Below are 25,787 nucleotides of genomic sequence, written 5' to 3'. Positions count from 1 at the left end.
GTTCAAAGGACAAAGAACTGGGGCCAAAAGACTCCAGAATTAAACTGATAGTTTAGACAATAGTCTGCAGCTATGCTCGGCTCCTTCGACGTGTTTCAGGCTGAAATGGTTTTACAGGCTGTTTGGGAATAAAACGGGCACTGAGCCTACTCAAGAATGTGCAGATTTTCAGAGGGCGGGGACAAGCTGGCTTTCCATCCACAGCGAGCAAAGCGGCGACCAAATCATTGCGCGCCTCCGTAATTGATTTAGGAAGACAACCGGGATCTCCTCGCGTCCTACAGCGCCAAATTTATTGGATTTTTTTCTCTCTCTCGCTTATAGGTGGCACATTAGGTGTGACCGGAAAAATAACCAACCTCGCACCCCGAAACCACACGAACACCGGGACTCGAACTAGTGACCCAAGGAATGAGTGCGGCTCTCTCAGCCAAGAAGGAGGAAACGCCGCAGCTTGCTTTTTCTTGCGCGTCGTGTTCCAGAGCATCTACCCCAGGAAGAGGCAATGATAAGCGGACCTTCTGGTTGGTTCTCTCAGTCCACCTCGAGCCTGCATGAAACAAAGTCTGCTCTTCGCCTCACAGCCTGCGCCGCAACGTAAACGCCTGGCGTGCTGTCACCGCCGCGCATCCCCCCCTTTTCTTATGCTGTGAGTAAACAGTTCTGCTGCTATCAGGGTCCAGCCTCTCCCGATACCACAATGAGGACCACGGAGGAGACCGAGGGCTTTGACGGCGAGGCCTCCAACACGTCCATGATCTCCGGGGCCAGCAGCCCGTACCAGCCCACCACGGAGCCCGTCCTCTCGCGCAACGTTTTGGGGGCGATGAGGTGCGACATGGAGTACCTCATGTCCTACTTCGGGATTCTGAAGGCGGTGGAAGTGGTGAGTTCAAGCAAACATTTGAGCTGTGCGGCTCACAGATGTGTAGCTGAATGTATCAAACTGTGACGCACGACAAGAGCGCATTGAAGTTGGATGAAGCATCCAGTTGTATAGGACTTATTTTTTTAAGTGTTATTGAAAGAATGGAAAGATTCCTTGTCACCTCTTTTAGGAACTATTTATCTTACACGTGCGATCCACTCAAAGCTTATTGCCAGAAGAATTTGCAGAAGTAGTTACCCACATCAGGATCACCAACCCATGAAGAGGCAGAGGTCACTTTGCAGCACCAGGGAACTGCATTCCACTGTTAACCAATACTTTTGTAGACCAGTATGCTGCACCCAAACGTCTGAACTGTGATCAGAGGGAACAGCAAAGTATAATGAGTTCTCCCAAAGATCTGATAAAACTCAGCAGTGGAGGAAATATCTATTAAGGCCTGACAATTTCTCTTCTTCTGGTGCCAGACAATTCCAAACAGCACACACTTGCGCACACAAAGTGTTGTGTGTCCAAAACAGGAAACATGGAGTAGTAATTACCTCAGTCAGTGTTTACGTACAAAACAAGTGACCCAAATAACCAAACGGTTGGTGCAGCCGTCCTTTGTTCACTTTAAGAGCTTGCAGTAAAATAAATAAATAAATAAATACAAATAAAAAACGAAACGCTTAAAATCTCTGGCAGCTTGTTAGAGTGTGAGAGGGGATTACAGAAAGTCTGAGCTGTTGCACACACCTGCAATGTTTACCTTTGTGCATGTGGGAAAGGTAGTATGGGAAGCCATCTGTCATCAGTGTGGGAGAAGTTTGGAGCTTGCTAAGTAGATTCATGCTCAAATGCCACCTGATTTTCACTCTGCTGCAACCCAAGACATCAGTTTATTTTGTTTTGCTAGAAATGCTTAAGTGGTAATGGACTGCAATACCAGACAAACAGCATTAGTGTTTTTTTTATGAGTACAAACAGGGTCATGCTTGGATTGCCCAAAACTGTTCATGGATATGAGCAGCAAACATCCTCTCTTGCAATGCAAGCATGACTTAGGAAGAGCTGTGAATTTTTAAAATTTTTTTTTTTTTGCATGCCAGAAATAATGTCAACATAAACTCATGCACTGACAGGCAACCATAATACTTATTTAGCAGTATAAGCCCAGTCCTTCATTATTATAAGATACAAACTGTATGCCTTGTCTGGGTTTGGCAAACGAGGGATTTAACTTTGAGAGTCGCATCACTGTGATTAGTCATCCTGAACTGCCGCAGCATTTTTAATGCAATTGAAAAGATTTGCTGCATTTGGTAGGCTATTATTCTCCACAAGCCAATTTTGTGGGTTTTGTAGTTAAAATTCTGACTTTTATTTCTGTTCATTAAATGCATCAAAAGTCAAAACTCTCATTCCGTTGGTCTGTGAACATAAAAGCAGCATGTTCTATGAAGGTTTTTGTTTTTATCTATAAATCAGATAAGGATTAGGAGTATATTCATTGATGCTTAAAGTTCGATAATGTTGACACAAAAGTGCAGAATGTCGGTTTTACGATAAAAATGATGTAAAGGTGCACGATCTAGCATGAAAACCTTTACCTGTATCTATAATTCCCAAAATACTTTTAGGTAGATGCAGTTAAACTTACATAATGTCCTGCAGCTCAAACCTTTTCATACCTATGGGGATATTTTACATTTTGTCGTATTACAAACAAAAGCTGGGATTTTTCTGTGGACAGGCCAAGAGAATGTTTATTGTGAAGAGAAATAAAAATACGTTTTTACAAATATGGTGTGAGAATTGCAACAATATAGAGTCCTCTAATTTAACCATCTTTTGCTGCAGCTACAGCTCATGGTGTCCTGACTATCTTTGCACATCTAATGAAAGAGTTTCTGGCCTGTTCTTTCTTTCATAATAGCTGAAGTGCAGTCAGACGGAAACCGTCAAATGACATGTCCAAAACTTCTCAGCAGGCTTAATGACTGGACTTTGACTACAAAATTCTGACGTATAAATATACTCTGTTATAAACCATTTCATGGAAGCCCTGGCTATATGGTGATGGTATTTCTCTTTCTGGCATTTAGCATGTTTTCTTGTTGGATTGCACCTTTTATTTAGCCCTATTTGTCTTCCCTTAAACTGTACCCAGCTTCACAGTTCTCACAGCATTATGATGATCATATTTCATGCAGTTCTTGGTGTTGTAAGGATGTTTCCACAACTTTGTGTTTTTTCATGCAGGCCAAAAAGTTCTTTTTTTATTCACAGGAGATTAATCTGTCATATGTTTTCTTTGCCCTCATGTAGCTTTTGGCAAACTGTGGAGGGGAAATCTTTTGGCCTTCTTTTAACAAGTCAACAGTCTTGCTATTCTTTCATAAAAGACAGACTGGATTGGTACTTGTCCTGCAAATAGGCTGTTTCACTGGATATTAAGTTTTATTCAGGGTTATCAGAGTAAAAGAAGCTGAATACAAAGTTGAAACCCACTTTTTTATGTAAACACCCCCCCAAAATGATTGAAAATAACAAACTGCTTTTCTTCCACTATTGATTGATCAAGAAAAGTAAAATGTATTTAAGTTTGTAATGTGACATGATGTGATAAAATACTGGGGTCGTGAATACTTTTTAAAGTTATCGTGCATCTCCTCCTGCTACATTTTTATTTTTGTTTGTGCCAGCGGTTTGTTCCACTGCAATAATGATTTTTCCAGCTGAGGTGGTCATATTTGTCCTCCACTGACAAAGAGAGGACCAATGAAAGCCTTTCAAGATTACACTCAGTATCTCCGAGGAGCTTTACCGACTTCTAGCCAAGTGCTAATAGCACCATTGGCCTGTAGTTTCAATTCTCTGGGAGCAGTCCAAGGCTGCATGATGACCATGTTAGAGCTCATATCAAACAATGCAGAACTGGCTGCATGTAATGAACTGCAGGACGGAGCTTTGGAAAGAGATCCTTGAGCAGGAAATGGCTGTGTCATTTGTAAATAGGGAAACTTTATATAGTTACAAGAGGAAGTCATTACCATCTCCACAGAACAAAATACAAAGTATTTCTTTACAAGGCACTGCAGAATACAAATAGTGCATCTGCATTATGAGTCATAAACTCGTCTGGTTTTTAACCTTTTACATTTAGAAAGGAGTGTGATGCAAAACCTCGCCCTCTCCCCATTTCTGCGGCTACTTCCTAATGACTTGTTTCAAGTAAATGTGTATTAGACTCAGACTTTTTACACAAGGAATTATAAAATAAACAAATCAGTTTTTGAAACGAATCAAATCAATATCCAATCAATATCCAATCAATGCACAGGGAGTTTCAGTGTTTGCAAATTGAAGCCTTTTCCTCATAGCACACAACACCAGAAGAGTAATTTTTCTGTTGTGCAAAATTTGCAATAATGTTGTAACAGTGACTACAGACACATAAGAAAACTCATGCTATCACTTGTTTATAGTGCTTTGTTAGATTAATTAATGTTGAGTCAGTGGAAAAACCTGCCTGAGTGATATTTTTGCTATTGTGACCACTGTACTCTTGCTAAATCTTTCAAACCTACATACATACTACTGTTTCGGTGTTTTATACAATATTTACTGAATGCTAAATACCCCGAGTGAACATCTAGTTGTATTAGTCCATATTGACTAGACTCTTACATTTCCTGAAAATTTTTTCATACAGAGACAATCATGAGGCTCCAGAAGGAGACAATGTGAGCAGCCATAATTACGTTCATGCAGGACGTGACTCTGCTAACATAACAAGGAAAATGAAAGAGTATCTTGGAATGCTTTATGAGCAATCAGAAAGATTTACTCATAATTTAGCATTTTCCTTTCACTGAGGTTTCATTGACCAAACCTGCATTTAATGTAGATGCTGCTTTATGAAGCCAACCAGAGAGAATTTGTGTGTATTTGCATATCTGGTTGTGAAACTACAGCACAGCCTGCAGGTCTGCAGTAAATAGACTTTAGGAACTTCATGTTCCAGTTGTAAAAGCATCTCAATTGAATAGCATAAGCAGCACATTGATAACAATACCTAATTATGGCATTAGCTAGTCCCCGTTTTAACCTAACATAATGCCATATATAAAAGCAGTGGTGGTACTTGCATCAGTGGGTCCCGGGGGAAGTTCCTTAATTGTCCCCCAAGTTCCTATTCCTCCCAGAATTTGAATATTTAAAAGGGTCTATGTTTGATATAGACTGATCCAGTTCAGGTTTAAACCCTGTAAGGATGTCTAAGTCTGGACTACTTGACTGTGAAAGGATAATGATAGCAATCATTTCTCTCCACGTACTGCACATGCAAATAAACAACAGAAAACTAATTCAAGAAGCAACTGGCAGCATTGGTGGCGCCTTCTGGCCAAGCCACTCAAGGTGATGAGCCACAGAACTCATACTAAAACTGCCACTGCACTAATGGCACTGGTTATCTAGGTTGATCCTCAAACAGCTAAACTAATCAACATGTCATCATGCTAGTCTGGAGCAACTGAAATGCATCAGCACCAAGATGCTCAACAATCCCTCGACCTCTCTGGTCCTCCTAAATGAATACATGGACAGAACCTGACCCGGGCTGACTGATGTAATCTGATCAGGGTGTGACTAGCGTGGCAGCAGGCTTGTCTTTGTCTTTGTGCTGTGACTGGGTCAACAAGCCAATATTCGCCACGTGTCCCTACACGCACTGTTAAGAAACCGAAACCCCTCAGAGCCTGAGCGAGCTCCCACTGAGCTGGAACCCTCATGGCAACACAGACACCACTGAAAATATTGAGTTCATATTTTCACAAATTCTGATATCATATTGTGGTTCTTTTCCGTGCCTGTAAAGAAACTATTGACAATGAGAGAGACCTCGCTAGCTATCTTTTGGTGAACATTTTATTTTGAGAAGTTGATATATTCCATTAAAACAGTAAATATTTACTGAAACACACTGAATTTACCAGCTTCTGCATCTTCAATAACAGCTGAAGAACATCGTCCCAGCCCATCAAGGTGCAGCCTTGATGGGCTGTAGCTTAGCCTGCAGAGTAAGACCTCTTCATAACAGATGGTGCGTAACAAGGGGATCAGCATCCAATACGCCTATATACACAACTAGTGTGTTTAATCCTGCAGATTAGTACATGCCTTCAAGTACAGGAGGCAAGAAGGAGGCAGCTGGTGTGGATAATCATGCATTTATACATGATGAAAGGAAGCTGCATAGTGAAGGTCGATATGAAAATCATTATAATATAATTTAGCATGGTCCTTGTACACCCCCTCCACCTCTCCTGCGATCGCCTGACACCTGCTACACAGAGACCTTGTGGAAGCAATATGCTTTCCTCTTGAGACATGACATCATCTCTCAGCTCAAGCAGCTCTCCACTTTTCTTTGCCTGCACTTATCCTGCAGTCACAGACGGATTGCCATCCAACTGCACACATAACTTCAGGCCTTAACAGATGTGCTTAAGAAGCCCTTTGTTCTCACTATTGTTGGCTGAGAAAGTTTTTTCCCTTTTTTTCACCAATGGGCATGTTATTTTTTTTTTGTTCCTTTTCTTTTTATTGGTTTAACGTACAGTTGCTTTAGAAAAAAGGACAATTTTGTTTGTGTCATATTTTAGAAAGTGTGATATTCAATGAACTACAGACTCAGTTTTGAAATCTTATTTGCAACAGCCGTTCCAAATAACAGTGATGAAACATTTTCTTCCTTAACCGTATATAATCCAAGTCTCTCTTTTTTTTAAACCTGGGTGAAAATAAACAGGTGGTGACAGTCAATGGCTGTTTTTCAGATTGGTTGTGTGGCTCACTACACAGGATGCAGTAGTGTCAGAGAGCAGCATGATCACTTCACATAGACACATAGACAGTTTGTCAATTAGGCCCGAATGGAGTGGCTGGTGTGTGAATTTCTGATTGCTTTTCACAGTTTATTTCACAGTTTTCAACAAATTGAACTGCATGTCAACTTTTAAAATTTATTACATTAATAAAAAGTAGCTTTTCTTGCGGTTAGAACCACCGTAGTTTGTAAGAAGTGTGAGGAACAAGAACTATCATGGAACTGAATTAGTTCCAGATCATTATTTTTATTTTTGCGTCCTGTGTCCCCCACACATCCATCTCAGTTTTTTTTTATTTTTCTTATTCCTATCATAAGTGGAAAAAGATAAGCTGTCCACATTCCTAATCTCCCATCTGTGCAATTCCCCCGTTGTGCCTGTTTTGTGGCAAACAGGAAGAGGTTTCCTGTAGATATGCTGCTCATCAGCACAGCACAAGTCAGAATGTTAATTATGCTCAGTCTATCCTAAAACTGCGGCCAGGTTGTCAGTACTAATATCTTATTTGTACATACTATCTTTTCTGTAGTTTGAAGGTTCATTAGTTCCTGTTGTACAATACATTAAACGATAAAATCATCATTTATATTATCACTCATTAATCTGAAGGCTTTTTTATGATACAACACATCACTTTAAGGTCACATATTTCACATTTACATTTAAACATGGAGACATCTAAAACGGCGGTAAACTAGCAGGAACACCAACTTATGGATCAAAACTACCAGAACTGATCGATTGTGCTTGAGTCTCTGCCCTTGATTTGTGTCTGAATAGAAATGTCAGGCTTAGTCATGGGATATTTTAAAATTTCTCCCAAGGCAAATATTTACTAAAATGTATTATATACACTTCCAAAGAGAAACATTTACTGGCATATCTTGTATTAGTAATCTGCTGGATTGTCCCAGCAAATAACAAGAGGAATCTTTCACACCTTCTTGACATGTACAACTCAGATTAAATGAATCATTTGCAGCCATAGCAGAATCTCACACATACACACACAAAATCAACCTATAACTCAAATTACGTTTATTCAGAGGGAGAAAAATATAGATGTTTTTCTTTTATCAAAATCTGGTAATCATCTGCATCCCTCCTGTTAATCCTGTCCATCGTCCCCTTTGCCAGCAGGAGAGCATTTATTTTCTCCTGTAAAAAGGCTGTAGCATAAAGAGAGGACTCTTTGTTCATTTTTCTTTGGACAGCCTGTGTTCCTCTCATTCTCTCTTTTCATCAGCTCACCCCACAAGGTGAAGGTCTGAAGGCAAAGGTGGGCTTCGAACAAAATCTTTGATTTTGTGACTGAAATATTCTTGTCTTGTTGTGGTCATGTTTTTGTCTTGTTGTTTTTTTGTTTGTTTGTTTTTTTCTTCAATCATTATCAAGCTAGAAGACCCAACAATGATCGGTTTCCTATTTTTTGTTTTCTGTTTCTAGAAAATAGAAAACAGGATTTTTATAGGAAACCTTCTTATTTTTTAAGATGTTTATAACACAAGGACCTGTTCACAGTTTGATGGAAGGACAGAAATGCTTTTCCCTGGAAAGCCTGCCAAGCATTTGTCACATAGATGCATGTATCGGCTGACAAATACGTCTTCAATAACTGTGGGCATTGCTAGTGGAAATACGGTGCTTGGTAAAACACATCAAACATGTAATACTGTCCAAATATGACAGATTTATAAATAAGTAAAGATAATCCAAATGAACTGTTCTCGCTTGGATTTAATAGGATTTCAGTGTATGTTAGCTTTGCTGTTTTAGGTCCAAAATATGCATCTTCCTGTTATGTCTCTTGGTTTTCCTGTATGTTAAAGCTAATCTGTAATCTGTGTGTCTTTTGGGGCTCTGGATGGCATAGAAACTCCTAAAGAGCAGAATTTCTTTCCCATTTTGTGGTTTGTTGATGGAAATTGGCTGCAGTCAGGCGTCGTCCCAGGCTGCCAGCAGCAGCAGCTCTCATGAAAAAAAGCTTATGGTCATTTTAGTCTATTCATAGGACTCGCAAGTTTGGGATTCCAGCACAGTCCCATCAAATGTTGAACATAAAGTGACCTTCATGCTTTAGACCAGCATAACCACAAAGAATCTCTTTGCTAAAGGTTGATGGAGTCTTGTCTTTCTATTACAAACATTTGTTCAGCATTGATTTTAATCAAATGCATGGTAAACAGATTATTATTAGTTTTATGCAAATTTTCCATAGCGTTTTAACACCACAAACATTATCCAAAACTGCACCACCAGGATGTTTTTACTCCCCCTCAAACTTAACCTTGTCCTTTACTTTCTGTTCTCCCAATCTCTGCAGGTCCTGTCACTCATCAGTTTTATTTGCATCGAAACCATCATGATGTGTTCTCCCTGTGGAGGCGTCTACTTATTTGAGTTTGTCAGCTGCAGTGCCTTCGTGGTGACAGGAGTCCTTCTCCTGATCTTCTGCCTCAATCTCCACATCAAGGTTCCCCAGGTCAACTGGAACATGACGGTACGTACCGAGGTGGGAGAACGCACCAGTCTGATGGGTTCTGACTATCAAGATAGTTCTATTGATCTTATGGTACAGCAAAGCTGTTTTCTGTAAATGGTGATGCACACATTGTGTTCAAAATGGTATAACCTTCAGTCTCCCTATCATTCACGCTTCTGCCTCACAGAGCACCGCTCCCCTGCAACTCCCCCACTTACCGCCTTCAGACTAGCCAGCAGCAATTAGCAAACACCTGGTGGAAGTGCACATTTGCTGAGCTCATTGTATGAGCTACTTCTCAGTGCTGGTGAAAACAAGGGTGAAGGATTAATAGAGGAGTGCTGTTGTGATGACTTCCTGAAGGTGGAGTTTCAGAAAGGGCAGGAGGTTTTATAGAGAGAGAGGCCCAATTTCAAGGCACTAAATTAGGAAGTAAAATTTATTTTAAGTCATATTTGATTTATGGGATTTTTATAACAACATAGTTACTTGATTATGTTATAGAATGGCACTTTTGTTTGTTTGTTTTAGTCTCATAGCTCATGGGAGGATATGCAAGACATTTCACCCATACAGTCCAAAGGCAAGGCCACAAATATTAGGAAAATGTAATCCTCTGACCTCTTCTGACAAACCTAAAGCGAATAAGGATTTTGAAGTATTTCCACAGTAGAAACTGCACTACTCAAGTTGCACTTCTAAGAATGGATCATATTATTGGAGTCCTGCATGTAGCAAAGTAGTAAAGCTTAATTCTTACAGCAAGCCACTGGTCCAGATCCTGCAGTTTGACGACTTGCTTCGTCAGCTGTAAGCAAACGAGCTGGTTGGTGTTCTCCTGCAGATCCTGGCCGTGTTGCAAAACTGTCTCCAACAGTATTTCCAGGGGTCACACGGCTGACAGCGAATATCGTTTCAATGCAGTGAAGTCAGATGTCCAAACCCAACCACAGGTATCAGATTCCTTCATGGCTTTTCTCGTGTAGTGTTCCACCTCAAACATGAAGAGAAGGTGGGCTTTGGCTTCAGCTTTGCTGGAAGCAGTGCACCAAAGCTCTTTCACAGACTTTTTGAGAGGCCACAGTGAATTAAAAGCGCTGATTTAAGAATTTCTACCCAACATGTTTGACCACTGCATTGCACATGATCTGAAATCCTCATGTTGAGACTTTTCATTTTCTGTGCCTTGTTCAAATGAAATGATTATTTTGTTTTGTTTTATAAAAAATGAAACAAATATGAAAACTACATGATTTGTGTGTCAAACTGCGCAACTTTAAATGCTTTACTCTGAAGTGAGTTGACCTGTGGCTGCATTATTACTTAGGAAGAGTGAGGGGAAGAAAATGTGTTGTTGCTTTTTCACTGGTGTAGGTGCTGCTTTCCGTATTCCACAAGTTCTGCTGCTACTCTGAACTGTTATGTCACGCGAGCCCAGAAAGCTCAGCTGCGCTGCTGAATGTCGGCTCAGCCTCACGCTGAGAATGTCTGCAAAGTTCAAAGCTGCCTCAGTCACATTAGGCCCCTGGGAATTTCACTACGAATGCACATTTCACAGACTTAACCAACAGTTATCCCTCCTGCTTCGCCCTCCCTTTTTTTCCCCAACTACTCTGACAGTAGTCTCATGGGGTGCTGAGCTGGTGTATGGTTTGGTCGAGGGTTTTAATTGTGCTGCAGGATTTTATTGTTTCAATTCGTCTCTTGTGAAAAATGTGTCAGCCAAGAGGGTGGGCCTTGACTGACTCTGACTCCTTCCACAAGGAAATTAATTGAATCTTGGGACTTTCCTGTGAAGTCATTTGATCATCAACAATGATTATGTTAAACTTGAGGATCTAGCTCTTCAATTCAGACCACCTTTATTTGTTTTTTTTGTTCTTTTTTCAGTTCATAGTCAAGAAAAGGTGCCACACAAAGAGATTCTGTAAAGAAATAGGACAACACTAAAGGAATCAGACACAATTAGAGCAAAAAGGGGGGGGGGACACAGAGGAGGGATGTGTCTTTTTAGAAAGAGAGCAGCAGTTTGGATGGTTTGGTTGTTTGTTCTGAGAACAGGCAGCGTCTGATCAAAATGAATGCATGACTGAACTTTGGACGTTTCTCACCAATGGTCGTGCCTCAATGGTTTAGTCGTTGTTTACGGTCAAGACCAGTGTCTTTCAGAATGAGTTGCTACTGTTATTGGTCATTTTCTTATTATTTTACATCAAAACCACAAATTAATGCTTGAGTCTGAGTTTCTTTTGCTGCTTTACAGGCAATTTAGTCAAAATCTCAGAAATTCTGAAAGTTGAAAAGTTTCTTTAGGAGCCACTGGGAATTTCTGGGAATTTGCACAAATTTAAATGAACAAGTTTGAGTATAACTTTGCAGATGATTTGTCCAACCCTGGATTACTGAGTCACATTTTTGAACAAGCCTGGGCCCACCTAAAGTGAAGAAAGTTTTGATTAAACTCCAGTGTAGACATTTACTGATATTAATCTTTAATTTATGTATGTCACATAGACATGACAATATTTAGCAAATCTATTAGAACAGGATAAAATTGCACCCACTTTCTGTTATTCCCATAGAAAGTTTCTTATTTTTATTATTTCCAAAATCTTTCGCCCCTTAGTTATCCAGTCCCCATGTCTGGATAAGTATAGAAACAACATTTATACAAAATTGAACGTTCAGTTACCTAAACAATAAAATTCTGAATTTCTGTGACATACTAGACTTTCCCTGTCTAGTTTGTTAAATTCTTGTTACAAAGATATTTATCATTGTGACGTCCTTATCATTGATTGGCCAAATGAAACTTGTCTTTTTGTTAATCTAATTGATAGTTCTGTTTTGAGTTACTAATAGGGAAAAAGCAGATAAACAAATGGTAAATGAGAAAAATTATATATACATATCTTAATGGATTTTTGACCCTCATAGATTCGTGAATCTGATCCTGTGATTTATAAGTTGGCTCTGATATAGATACCAGATCAAACATTGAAACTTTTTATTGACTCATTTAAAACTGTGTTTTCAAGAGATGTAGGCAATTTTTAACAGGGAATAAAACATGTTATATACAATTTGGGGAAAAAAAAGCCTATTTTATTATTCATCGTTTAATTGATTTGTAGAATCTGACGTGAGTGTTTCATGTCCAGAATGTTATAAAAAAAATAACAGATAGGAGTAATATGTCAGCTGATGAAGCAGTGGTATGAAACGACAACCTCTGTACAGAAGCAGAAGCCACCCTAAGTAAGGTTTGGACACCATTCAGCTGAAAAGTTTAAAATGTCAAATGTGCTTATATTGTAGGATATCAAGATGCTCAGTGAGATGAACTGTAAAAAAAAATAAAATCTGCATTGAATTTAACAAATGTTTTATTTCATTTTATATGAACTGTAATAAAAATGCCGTGTTTGGATTTCATTGTTATCAGTCTGTTATCCCACCGTTCAAGAGCCAGTCAGATGGTTATTTTTCTTTGTTTGAAAGTTTCCATCAAATAAACACTCAGTGACGGTTTCTAGTTATTTATAACATCAGTTGTTAATCTGTCAGCAGTCCAGCCCGGAGACCACTTTTCTCATGTCTTATTTACTTTAGTTGAAGTGGAATCCAATAAAGGCGTTCCTGGATTTGACAGCTGAAGTCCACCACCCAGGCAGACATAAGACAGAAAAAAAAGAAAAGAAAAAAAAACCTGCCTTCATCATTTTATTTCTGCACAAGGCAGCCTGGCCCTGCGAGGCTTGCAGAGCCTGTCAGGAGAATAGATTTCATAAGCAGCGCTCTGCGGCTGCCGTCAAGGTTTCCATAGTTACACTTCAGCGAGTATTTCCACTTTCAAACCTGAGCGCTGACCAGCCACATTCAATGACCAGCCACATTCAATGACCAGCCACATTCAATGACCAGCCACATTCAATGACCAGCCACATTCAATGACGGGGAGCTGCTAACGAGCCTTGCTGGAAAGACAAAAAAAACAAAACAGTCCCTTATTTCGTTACCTATGCCAGGTGTATCCTACAAACGCAAAAAAGAAGTTTTGTTAGGCCAACTTTGCAGAGACAGACTGATACCCAACTTTTTGGGTCATCAGGTCCAAGAACAGATAGAGTCCTGAAATGTTCACCAGGCAGGAGGAATACAGAAAGTTCTGCCACCATGTTAGAATTTTACAGAAACTTACTTTTTCTGAGAAAAATCTTGATTATTCCAAAGTATCATGATGTCCATGTCTTCTTGAATATTATTTAAGGCTCAGTTTGTCAAATCTACCTTAAAAATGTTCAGACAGCCTGAACTTTTTCATTTTCTTTTACTTTAGGATGTATTAAACTGGCACGTCGCTGTCATTTTAACCCATTTGGAGAACTTTTGCCAATCAGCTCAGGCTCACTCAGGGCTCTGAGGCGTTCACAGACCATCTGTATTTGTACTAACATTATCTTATATGAACTCTAGATGAATGTTTGTGACTTCTGAAGGAAATTAATTTTACCAGAACTTATTAATAGAACCATAGAAAATGGGTTTGGAGAAAATGTTGAAAATCGTGTCCCAGTTTCCTTTAAAATTCTACTGTCCTAGTGTTTTGGTCACATAAAACATAACAAAATTAATTTTAATGTGTTTTCTGTCAAAACGGAAAATCCTTCAAAACCCATATGAATTTGATTTTTAATCAATTCTTGTTAAATGAAGACTTTTTAAGACTGCTTGTCTGTGGGATTTAAAAGAAACTGTGAAAGGTTTTTTGTTACTGAAATCTAGCAAAAAGAAAACAAGTGAAAAAAGCATTTTCATGCAAAGGTCAACAGCTCTTCAGCTTTCATATTTTCCAAATTACATGCAAATCAATATGCTGCACCTGCTGACATTGTTGGCTTCACTGACTTTAGTAAATCATTCTAACTTGAGTGAGCCGAGCTAATAATTGTAAAATGCTCTGACAAATGATCATAAAGTTAATCTTTGTTTATCTCAGAACATTTATGAAACAGACTTTCCGAGTGCCGCTTGAGCTGAACTGATTGAAAAGGGGTTTTCAAATGGCACATTGGCCAATCACAGAATAAATACACAAAAACTGAACCTCAGATAATAGAAAGTGTGAACAAATGTTCCAGCAGATGAAAGCAGGGGGACTGGAAGGGGAATATTTAGGAAGCTACTTCTCGTCTAATCAGAAATAGCTGATAATAAATCCAGCAGGCAGATGGGAGTGTGTGCTGTTTGAAAGTCCCGCTGTGTCGACATTCATGTTGGGCATTCTTTGGTCAAAGGTCTGCATTATAGCTCTGTTGCTCATCTACTGTCCCACTTTGCATGTGGGGAAAAAAAGCAATACTGATTAAACAGCTGATCAGTGGAGCATAAACTGGTTTTCCTTTTTTTTTTTTCCCCTTCTGAGCTGTGAGTTTTTGCGCTCATGAACAGCAGAGTCCAGTCACTGTATGGGACCTTGCCATTGTTTAAGCCTTGTTGTGTCACATGAGAGACCACGTCTGTAATGATTTCGATCATGCATCTTATCACGAGATCCGGGAACCCAAGTGTTTCACTATTAACCCTGTCCTGGTTGAAAACAGCAGAGGAGGACACAAAACAGGAGTGTGTCTGTTCATTTTCCTTTTATGTAAAAAACATAAAATAAATAAAAAAAGGGTGGGGAGCGGCGTATGTGTGTAAAGAGGGTGTGTATGTAAGATGAGATGTTAGGGTGGCTTGATGTTTTAGCTGTGTTCTGCTCTCGCCTCCTGCTCCTTTTGTTTTCATGGCTGTCGTTAGACACCAGGAAGCAGTTTGCTTGGTTGGAAGAGTGAACGTTTGATAAATGAAGAACAGCACCGTCTGTGTCTAACCAGAGTTCAGACTTATCATGTCGGACAGTAAAGGATGAACGATCTTTAAAACAACCAACAGGAATGAAAAGAAGAGAACTGGTGATGAAAAGCATAAGAGAAACACAATTTTAAAATGCATTGCATGAGTGATGGTTACCAAAGGACTGATGCGAACATCTTAAAATTTAACTCCTTTATGACCGACGTTATTTCATTTTGGGGGCGAGCGGTCAACATAAACCAGCAGACAGTGAAAATTCACCTTTAATGTCTGTTCATCTAGGATTTATTATCATGAGCTCTGTCTTTTATGAAGGAAAACAGGGCTTTGTTAAAAAAAAATTAGAAAAGCACCTTGGACCTTAGAAGAAAAATGTAAATGCTTTAATTTACTGGTGGTGTTTTGTGTCTAAATTTGTGAAAGAAATCCTTTAGATCAGTACTAATAGATGTTGCTATCTGTGTGTCTTCCTTCAGGACCTGGTCAACACTGCTACCAGCACCTTTTTGTTCTTTGTCTCGTCCCTTCTTCTGGTCTGCATCAACCACGACACAGGAGCTGAGAAAGCAGCAGCAGTAAGTTTCTCGGACGAACACACCTTCAGCTGTAAAGCTGCACTCACTGAAGGTGAAAATGTAAAGGTCATTCAGTTTTTGAATATGCAGCTGTGTTGCAGAAACATGAGCTCTGAGCTCAAAAGATTCTCAGTAAATGACTAAAGATCACCTTAGCTACAGGTTTTACAGTGTTAGCTTGTTGAAAGGTCAGCAGAGGCCAATTTAGACGTCTTTAATCATGTAGTTATTTGGTTTCCCATTCAGATTCAGGCATTGTTCTCCTGTTTCCTGTTTCCTCTTCAATGCAGGTCTTCGGCTTCCTGGTGACAGGTGTGTTCGGCCTAAACACCTTCCTGGCGGTGCGGAGGTGGCGCCGTGGCAATGGGTGTCAGGGCGCCGCTCAGACCAGCGAGTACATGCGAGCGCGCACGGCATCTCGTGGAGAAATGGAGGCTCGGCCTGAGCTCGCGTGAAAGCTCGTGGATAAACTACGCACCGGCAGCTGACAGAGACGGACGCAACTCTGGCCCGTTGAGCATAGTTGGGATTTGGACCTCTGCGGTTCTGATGCCTGATAAAGCATCATTTAACAGCCAGAGATGCCAGAGATCATAAAGTTTGAGATTCCTTCTCAAATCAAACAGTTTCACAGGAAAAGCTGGACCAGAACTTAAGACGTGAACCACTTCCGTGTCTTGGAAGACACGCAAGTGTCTTTCACTGTGATTGAAGGCAGTGTGTTATAAGTGGTGGCAATATGTCTGTGGACCAGGGCTCCATGGACAAGCAGCTCTTTCACCTGCAGTCATCCCTTTATTGTTCCGTCCTGCAGCTTTTTGCTTCTTCCTATGAAAAGACTGGTTGTCAAACATAATATCTGATGAAGTATGACTGTTTTTTTTTTTTTTTTGGTTTTCTTTTGGCAGACTTTATAATCGCCTTTTAAAATTGTAACCTGAAATCGATAAAACATTTTACTGCCAGGAGTCACGCAGTGACAGCACAGTGGGGGGTATTCTCAACTTGAAAACACTGTGAGGTCAGAGTTTATGAATGATTGGAGACATTTGACTTGAAAACTTCAATAATAACCGAAAGAGAATCTGTTTTAACTTTGTGCTTAGACAACCAAAAATGTTTTTCTAATCTTAGATTTCAAGCTAAGATTAGCTTGAAATTGACATTAGTTTACTTTTTAGCGTGTTGCTATAAAAGTGCATCATAATTATCTTTTTCTAAACCCATGTATTCACAGCATCCTCTGGTCCAAAATATTTAGTTATCATTTTTGTTTTTCTAAAATTAAATCTATCAGTGAAGATATTTTGACATATCCAGGCCACAAAGTGAAACCATCCAAGGAGACTGATGATCATCAGGCTCCTTGGGCTGTAAGGTGGATCTCAGGTACGGACGCAGTTTTTTCCTCCTGATACTCAGAAAGCATCTGAATTCAATCACAGGTTGCCTCGACCTGAATGCTGTGTCTCTCCTTGTCGCGTCTGTTGGAAAGTTAAAAGCATACAGAGCACAAAATAGAGTTAACATTCCTTTAATGTTGTTTTTTTGTTGTTTTTTTTTGTTCTGGCCAGTGTTTCTGTGGTGATAATGAAGATGTGTCTGGAAAAGTAGCATCATCTCTGCTTTTGAGGATGAAGGAACCATTTTTTTTTTTTTTAATGAAGACTACGCTTCTGTAAGGTTTAGTTTCCAAAGTGACTCAATGGCTCCACCTCCTGGTTTGCATCTGAACTTGCATCTCCTTTGTACGACTCCAAGACAACTAAATACAGGCGACCTGAGGGACGCAAATCTGTGACATGCTGATGATTTGTCCAGCATCCAAAAGAAGGACAAGGATGGTGTGTGACTGTTCGAAATTAGTTTAACGTAAAAGCAGAAATGGCATTATGAATGTTTGATGATATTTTAATGGTTTATTAACATAATTATTTACTATTGGCTTAGTTTTGTGACTGAAGTACTTGCATCAAAGACAATCATGTTACTATTTATGTTTGTAATCTTCATTAGTAAATTTACATTCTAGTAACGCCACAAGCTCATTTACAGCGACAAAGTTAAACTAGTGAGTTATGCTTTTTAGTTATGACGTGGCCCATCTATTTGTTTATTAAAGACAGACTGATTACAGCTCATCCTCTCTTTCAGTGAGAGTATGTTATTAAGAATCTGGAGGACAAAACAAAAAAGATTTCTGATTGTTTCTGGATTCTTTTGCACTTCTTTTTTATTGTTTTCATTTGGTGTGGTTCTGGTAAAGGCTCATGCCTGGGCCATTCATGTACAGGTTGGATATTTGTGTTGAAAGTGTTGGAAGCATCCCTTTCCATTGGTGATTCAAATAAAGCGGCAAATACTGAAAGAGAACCTTTTATTCAGAAGAGTTTGCCTAAAAACGATAACATTACAGACAAAAGATTTGATATTCAACAGTTTGTGAAAGCAATAAAAACAATGCTATTACTGAAAAAGTCATTTTCTCACATCTTAAGAGTACAGAAATCAATTGAAACTCATTAAAAGCTTTTAACATCTATGATCTTGTCATGAAAAAGAAAACTGCTGTTAAAAGAAAGTTTGGTAGAAATCTTCCAATAGCTTTCAAGCATAAATCAGTATAAAAAACAAACAAACAAAATCAGCACATCATCAGGGCTGGGACAAGGTTGTAGTGCAGTTTATATCACACAAAACAGTCACTAAGACACTCTAGTGTATCTCACTGTTTTCTCAATGGTGGCTCGACAGACTTTAAAATCAGACACACAGATATTTTAACAACGTGAGTACGAGAAACAGAACACGTCTAACAAACTCCATTACTCACCTGGGTGATATTTCAGCTTATCTGCAACTTCTGCCTTTCAGGGTCCAAAGGCAGAAGTACCAGGTCAGCTGCAACTGGGTCAGCTGATCTGTTGTGTGTATGTACATACATGTGCATGTACCCATGAAAAGTATTGGATGCTTCACCATTTCTAGTGCTTTCACAAATCACTCATGATCAACAAAATGTTGCTCTTTGGCAACATCTCGTTACAATTAAGGCCGTTAATGTCAAATTGAAAATTTACTTATACAAAATAATGATGATTAGATTAAAAAATGTCATGATTATTCACCACCTTAAATCTTGTCTGATGACCAAAAAGACCAAAGCACGTTCTTCCACTTGATTATGGAGTCTAGTTGAGCCTTGATGGGCTTTTTCTTCCAAAGTGGTTTTCTCATTGCCACTCTCCCTCAAAACTCTGACTGACGAAGAACCCGGGCAGCAACTGTTGTTGGCAGAGTCGCTCCCATCTGTTGAATTAGGTCAGTCATGTTAAAGGGAGTAAATATTTATGGAACCACTTGTTTTATCCTACATATATTTATTATATTAATTCTTTTGTAAGAATTAGTTTTCAATTTGACATTAAATTGTTTTGTTTTTTTGTATGTCTTTCTTTTGAAAATCAAACATTTTTTTATCATGTTTGATTTGCAAAACAGTGATTCTTGAGAAGAGGGACAAAACAGGTCCTATAGATAAAGACCAAAATTTGAAAAAGTTCATTTTTTATCAAATATCTGACTAAACTATCAATGTATGTTTTCCTGGTGTTTGCTGAATGTTTTTTTATTTTAAATATTGTAGTAGATGGATGGGGTCTGTAAAATCCCTTGTCCTGGAGCAGAACTCAATCGTTGAAAACAATTAAAAGAATACTAAGATTATATTTTATGACAATCAAGAATAAGTATTCAAATAAATAATTATAAAAGTATCAATAAATTGAATTAAAAATCATTTTTATGTTTTCCAACTCCACTAAAATTTGTCTCAAGTTTTTGTCAACACTGTCAGACATAAAAAGATTGTAAAAAAAAAAAAAAGAAATCAGGCATTATTGGGGGGCATCAGAACTCCTGAGGACCCCATGACCTCTTCCTTTCTCTTCCTTTGCTCAGAGGGCAAAGCAGCACTGGTCAGTTTATGTTATTCTTTAGTTTTTTCTTCAGTTTTATTCTTAAGTTCTTTGTCACAACCATTTTTGCGTCAACACCATAACTGACAATTTACAAAACTTTGATGAAATTTTGTGAAATAAATGCTTAATTTTAGGATGCTGTAAATATTTCATGGACCTGATGGCCTCCTCCAGTATAACATCACATACATTGAGGTAGTTTGGCATTTTGTCAACTCCGTCAGAGGTTTCAACTGACAGTGAGACTCTTTCGGGGACAGTGTTGACAGATCTCACGTAAATGTGCAGTTAATTCCTTTTAATGTATTTTACATAAATTACATAAATTTCTTTTTACTCACTAGTTTGTCATCACCTTCAGTTCTGCCAACTCCTTCAGTTGGACTTTATGTTGTTTTTTGTCTCACATAATATTTCTTTTGTTTTTTTGAGAAGCATTTATCTGTAAAACTGAGTAAAAATATCACTAATAGGGTCATTAAAACTATTTTTCTATAGTATTTTTGTCAGATGGCGATGGATGACAAAATTCTGGGTCAGGTCCATTAAAAATTTAATTTACAAAAAGAAATTTGGAACTGGGAGCCTGCACCTTGGACATCTTTACATTTCCAAAACATTATTTGTCATATTTGTACACATAGCTTGAGGAATAATAAAAAAAATAAAAATAAAAAAAATGGGAAAATTTAAACCCACTTTGTCCTACTTCTCAAGAATCAATGAAAAGCAATTCAAAGGGTATGGGTGAATATTTTTTTATAGGACATCATTCCTAGGAGCATGTTTTCTTCTGATTACATCAAAAAGTATCAACTTAGAAACATGCAAACAAATATTGACATGACAAAACACAGGCTCATTTTGAACTCAAATAATAGAAAAAAAACCTACTGCACACACACAATATAATAGTTGTAACCAGCCAACCAAACATAACGGGTTTTATTGTTTACCTTGTAACTATATTTTTTTTCTTTTAGATTTTACTGCAAAGGTATGAACCAGGTTTACAAAATTGCTGTAAAGTATCCACTGTGCAAAGCAAAACATAAAGAAAAATCAGGATTGGCTCAGAACTTTTGCACACTTCTCAAAGCAAAAATTTCCCAAAAATTAATGTTTGTGATGTATCCTTCTTGCATTTTAACCGTAGAAATTGTTTCAGAAACTCATTAAAAGCACCATTTTACAGCTTTATAAGGCACTGCTTGGTGTGAATGAATCGAATGCTTCTCTGAAGAAAGCAAGGATTAGTAGCAAAGTACAGGTTTGGGAATAAAACAGAACATGTCACTACTCGGATTATTTTCTAAACCAAATGCAGAGTTAGTAAGTGTAGAAATGCAACACCAGTTTGCAGCACTGTGAGAAATGCGTTACAAAGAAACCCACAACCAGACCCACAACTTCAGGTAAACTAAAGCATGTTACTGAAGCTCCTACAATCTTGTCAGGATTTATGCTTTTCATGTACCAATGAAACATTGTGAAGTGATGAAATTCCTGCAGGCCTTCTGAGTGCCTTCTCAGTGCAGTGGTCACTTCCTTGTATCGAACACATCTCCTTATGAGCTTCAATCTGAGTCTGAATCTGAAAAGTCATCTGAAAAGCAAAAACAACAAAACAGTCAGGTAAGTCTGCATTAGCTTTCTGTGAGGTCAGCTAAGGAAAGAAATGGTGCAATACATCCTACTTCATATGAAATATTTCTCAATTGTAAATTTAAGTATTTAATGTGTCTCTTCCAAAGCTGATCAGAACATTTTTTACAGTAGCTATTCAAAGGTAGTTTCAAGGGTAAAGTGGACACCAATTTCTATTGGTCCAGCAGAGAGTAAAACCATACATAAGACAACATTTTATAAATTTGCACAGTGGTGTAAATTTGCAAGTCAGCTATGAATAGCTAAGGTAATTAATATAGTAAAGAAACCAATGAAACTGTATTAGGGGGACATATAAAGTCCAGGTCTGTTGTAATACTCTTATCCAGTCACGTACTTCAAGAACAAGAACTTATTTGGAATTGTTCAGTAAAAATCTTTTAGTAATCAGAAGACATTGCTTTCAGCTATAGCTTGTATCTTAGAACTTTAGCTGTGTTACATGTCTATCTACTTGAACGCTGTACAGTAAATGGAATATTTTGTATTGTTTTCCAATACAACATTTATTTTGCTACTACCAATGCCACATCATTTCATTGCTTCGTTTGCCACTGCTTTGTGTTGTTACCTCTCTGTCCAGCAGGCTCCTCACTGGACTCTCCTCCTTGCTTTAGAAATCCAGCAAGCTCATTGAAAATGACATAAAAGTCCAAAGCGAAAACAACAGTGGCGATAAACCCAAAGATCTGCAATGGAAAAACATTAGATGTTGTTACAAACTGGGAAAGCTGGAAGTCTGTTTGCAAGGCCCCCTTTCACCAGATCGGATCACTTTGTGGTCTTCAGGTTTGTGTAAATTTACTGTGAAAGCACGTGATTCTGCACATATATGTCTATCTATTTTTTGCCACCTGCCACTACGAGGCTCAGCCAAGAAGCATCTCAACTTCCTGCCACAATGGTAAAAGCCAAACCCAATTTGACCACAGAAATGTTGCGCAGTAGTCTGAGAACTTTCCCACGTGTTATCTTCTTGATGCTCTCCAGAGATCCTGTCCAAAGCCTGCAGAGACCTTCTTCATCCTGGATAATCTTTCACTGTTTGGTATGAAGTGATCCCTACGTTACAGCATTGACTATTCTGTGCTGGTTTAATGGTAGACCTTACCCCCGCAGCTTTAGAGGAACCATCTGTATATTTGGACACTGCCATTATGGAGATGATGAAAAAGATAATGGAGGATGTCACACACCTAATGAAGTCCTTCAGAGAGAGAGAGAAACATAATAAAACAATCGAAAACACAAACAAATGTCCGCTACATTGACAGAATGAACTTCTCTCACCATCAGAGGAAAGCAGAAGCCCTTAAACCTCTCATTGAATTTGGTAGAGTAGGCAAACAAGAAGAAAATAGAAGCCAGGAACGCCAGCAGGGGGACTGTCACAAAGGCTGCTGCTGCTGATGCAGCAAAACACACAAAGGATATGAAGGAAAGTGCCTGCATCGAAGAGAAAACAAATCTCAGTGCTTGCGAAACACCCAAGTCAAAAATCAGTATTTCTTCTTTTAATTTCTTGTTAAAATCAGAGACAAGTTTAACAGATTATTATTCCTTCATCCAAATTGAGGTTTTGTCTGATTTAATCGTCTCCGCCCGAGGAAGCTGCAACTTTTGGTACAGCTTGCAGCTGTAGACTCACATCCTGTAGAGAGATACAACTGCTTAAGTCAATGTTTATACTCAAAGTTTTGTACCCTGAATCCCACCCTGCAGCACAAACACGCATGTGCAAACACCAAACTGGAATAATGAAAGAGGACGCTTTATAAGGACTTAATCACTTTATAGGCAGACTGAGCCTGTCTTGGCTTTGAAGCTTCGACTCGAGGAGATGGACAGAGGGAAGCAAGTTAATGAAAGCAAGACCAGACACTGTGATCTCAAACGTCCCCGGCCATCTTGTCTTTGTCTTGGGCAGCTGCTTTTGCTCCGACCTGATGGGGGTGGGAAATAAACTAAAACTGTTGCTCCTGTCGAAAACGCTTGCAGGGAAAATTAACTGCACGCTTCATTACAAGCCGAGTCATGTTTCCTGTTGAGCTACAAATTCAAACTTATGAGTAAATTGTTACAACAAGAGATTAATACATATTACATTCATGTACATACAGCCAAGTGAATATTATTGTTATTTGTTCAACTGTAACGAAAAAGGCAAAAACATGTGTCAAATTTGTTGGGTTCTGAACTTTCATAAAATTGGATCTTGTGACAAGACAATTGTCCCACACACACACACATCAACACTTCCTTTTGAGGCAGGCAAAGTTTGTGGTCAAAGTGCCATTTTAGTAAAGGGCATTTTATCAAATTGTGGTGTATTTTAGTATCTGAGTGTGTATGTACAGCATAACCTGTACAGATTCATGATTGTCCTACTTAAATAGATTATCCTGCTTTTATTTTTGTATCAGCTCTAATATATAATAATTACTGGAAATTAATGTAACAATCATGCTTATGAAGAGTGTTTATAGTGGACAAATGTTTAGCAGAACTGAGAACTCAGCTTGGTTCTCCTTCAAATAATTTGTTTCAGTTTCAAATTAGTCTCAGACATAACAAAACATGTTCTTTTACAAACACATCAGAAGCACATTAATTGATTCTGCAGAGCAGGACATCTGAGAAACCTGATGAAAAAACACAACAGTCCACTTGGTGACACCGTGTCTAACAATGCACGCTCTGCAGGTTATCGGTCTAATACTGTTGAGAAAAGCAGACCTAAGATCTGCTTCCACTCCGGCCGCTCTTTCTGTGTAGCCTCAAGATACATCAGGAGATACAGAGGCATTAAAACAACATCACAGTGTGATTTTTAGAGAAGGCTGAATGAAACTTGTGAAAAAAACTTGTGAAAAAACATAGAAGATGCTCTAGAAATCCAAGTTCAATACCAGCATATTGCACAGAGTTAAAATGGAAAAACACATTTCTTGACAGAACAGAGCAGTGAAAATAAAAACTCCTTTAGCTTTTCTTAAACTATTTTGAATCTGGGCATAACCAGAGCAAACCTGCAGGAGAGACACATTCATTCGGAAAAGTATCACAAACAGGGTAGTTGAAATCACAATTTCAAAGAAGAAAAACTAAAGCGGTTCTCGTTGAACAGTCCAAGATAGATCAGTTCAGCCTAAAGATGTTGTGGCTGGTTGGTCGTCTGTGTAAATGTCACACATGAGGAATGGAGAGGCAGAGAAACGCAGTTTTCTTCTGTTTGAAACACTTTCAAGTCAATGACAAAAGAAGCCAGAGCACGAACGAGTGAGAAACACTAACCACGATGTACAGACAAGGCCCAGGCAAGATTTATTCTTTTATTTTCCAATTTAAAATTACATATGTGTTTAATTAAAAAAAATTAAAAAAAAACTGCCTATAACTGAAAATGACTAGATTAGCTCTTTCCAAACACTAACCACAGACATGTACTTTTTGTGAAAGGTTCCAGCAACAACTCAAGATTAAATGTGTGCTGTTAGCACAGTCGCTTAATTTTTTTGAAGATCACCACAATGCAAGAACCATAGAGCATCAGCAACCCCTGAAGTATTCACTCCTCTGCAGCAGAAACACAACTGATCACTCGCTCGACTTCCTCTGCAGACACATCTATTTGAAGACAGATGTAGTTCACAGCTTCTCTGTGAAGCAGTAGCCTAATGTGTGTGTGTGTGTGTTTGCAGTTTGGGCTGCAGAGCTTTGCAGACTGTGCTCCAGGCCAAAATGTGAAGGATGTGACTGAGGGGGAGGATGACTGATCTCCAGAAAGCCTGACCAGAGCACAGTGTCACATGACACAAACATGCTTACAGCACAGCGTGCAGTTATCACAAGAAGAGCCTAAAATTCAATAATGTTTGTGTTCATTTCCTGCCCCACCCCACCCATCGCCCCCATCCAACAAAACTGCTTACCAATTCCTGCTTTACTGAAACTCACTTTCAAGATGCTTCCTATGGACTGTTATTCATCAGAGGAAAACAGTTGAAAAATAGACCTCTGACGGATTCAGCCCCAAAAATAAGTTCGCAATCTCCATCAGTTTACTCACTTCAGCGTGTAGGAAAGTAGAAATAACTTTTTGATTAGTTCCCAAACGTGTGGGGGAAACAGTTCCCCTCCAGCCCCTCCCTCTCGCTGCCAGAAACTGCTGCCGCAATAAGAGCCCAAGACGCGCAAACTTGAGCATTCGCAAGACATAAAACAGCGGCGTTGATCACAGATTTCATTTGCGGGCACGATCGCTCCTCTTGTCCCTTACCCCTTCAGCAATCAGCAGCATTCCTTTCCTTGAAGTAGCGAACTCTTTGCTGGGAAGAACCGACATCAGGACGGACTGGCGCGGCCGGCTCGAGTCGGGCGCCTCGATGTCCCCCATTGTTGGAATATTGAGCACTCCCTCCCCAAAACTGCTGCAGGCTTCAACTTAAACTGCAACGA

The 25,787-nt window shown here is 39.0% G+C and overlaps 2 protein-coding genes across 2 annotated transcripts; one reads left to right on the top strand and one right to left on the bottom strand.

The window, feature by feature from the left end:
• The first annotated feature begins 185 nt into the window (after positions 1-185).
• Positions 186-18,054, top strand: cmtm4 (CKLF-like MARVEL transmembrane domain containing 4). The gene is made up of 4 exons (XM_055045222.1): positions 186-886; positions 9,089-9,265; positions 15,583-15,681; positions 15,972-18,054. Exons 1-4 carry the CDS (start codon positions 701-703, stop codon positions 16,134-16,136), a joined length of 627 nt encoding a protein of 208 aa, XP_054901197.1. The 5' UTR covers positions 186-700; the 3' UTR covers positions 16,137-18,054.
• cmtm3 (CKLF-like MARVEL transmembrane domain containing 3) lies at positions 18,045-25,787 on the bottom strand. Its single transcript, XM_055045223.1, has 5 exons — positions 25,609-25,787; positions 22,620-22,775; positions 22,441-22,536; positions 21,901-22,018; positions 18,045-21,267 (listed from the first exon to the last, which is right to left on the bottom strand). Exons 1-5 carry the CDS (start codon positions 25,723-25,725, stop codon positions 21,239-21,241), a joined length of 516 nt encoding a protein of 171 aa, XP_054901198.1. The 5' UTR covers positions 25,726-25,787; the 3' UTR covers positions 18,045-21,238.

The sequence above is a fragment of the Poeciliopsis prolifica genome, unplaced genomic scaffold (genome assembly GCF_027474105.1).
Source record: "Poeciliopsis prolifica strain line A6 unplaced genomic scaffold, Auburn_PproV2 SCAFFOLD021, whole genome shotgun sequence".
Lineage (NCBI taxonomy): Eukaryota > Metazoa > Chordata > Actinopteri > Cyprinodontiformes > Poeciliidae > Poeciliopsis > Poeciliopsis prolifica.
This window is presented reverse-complemented; position numbering and strand designations above follow the sequence as displayed.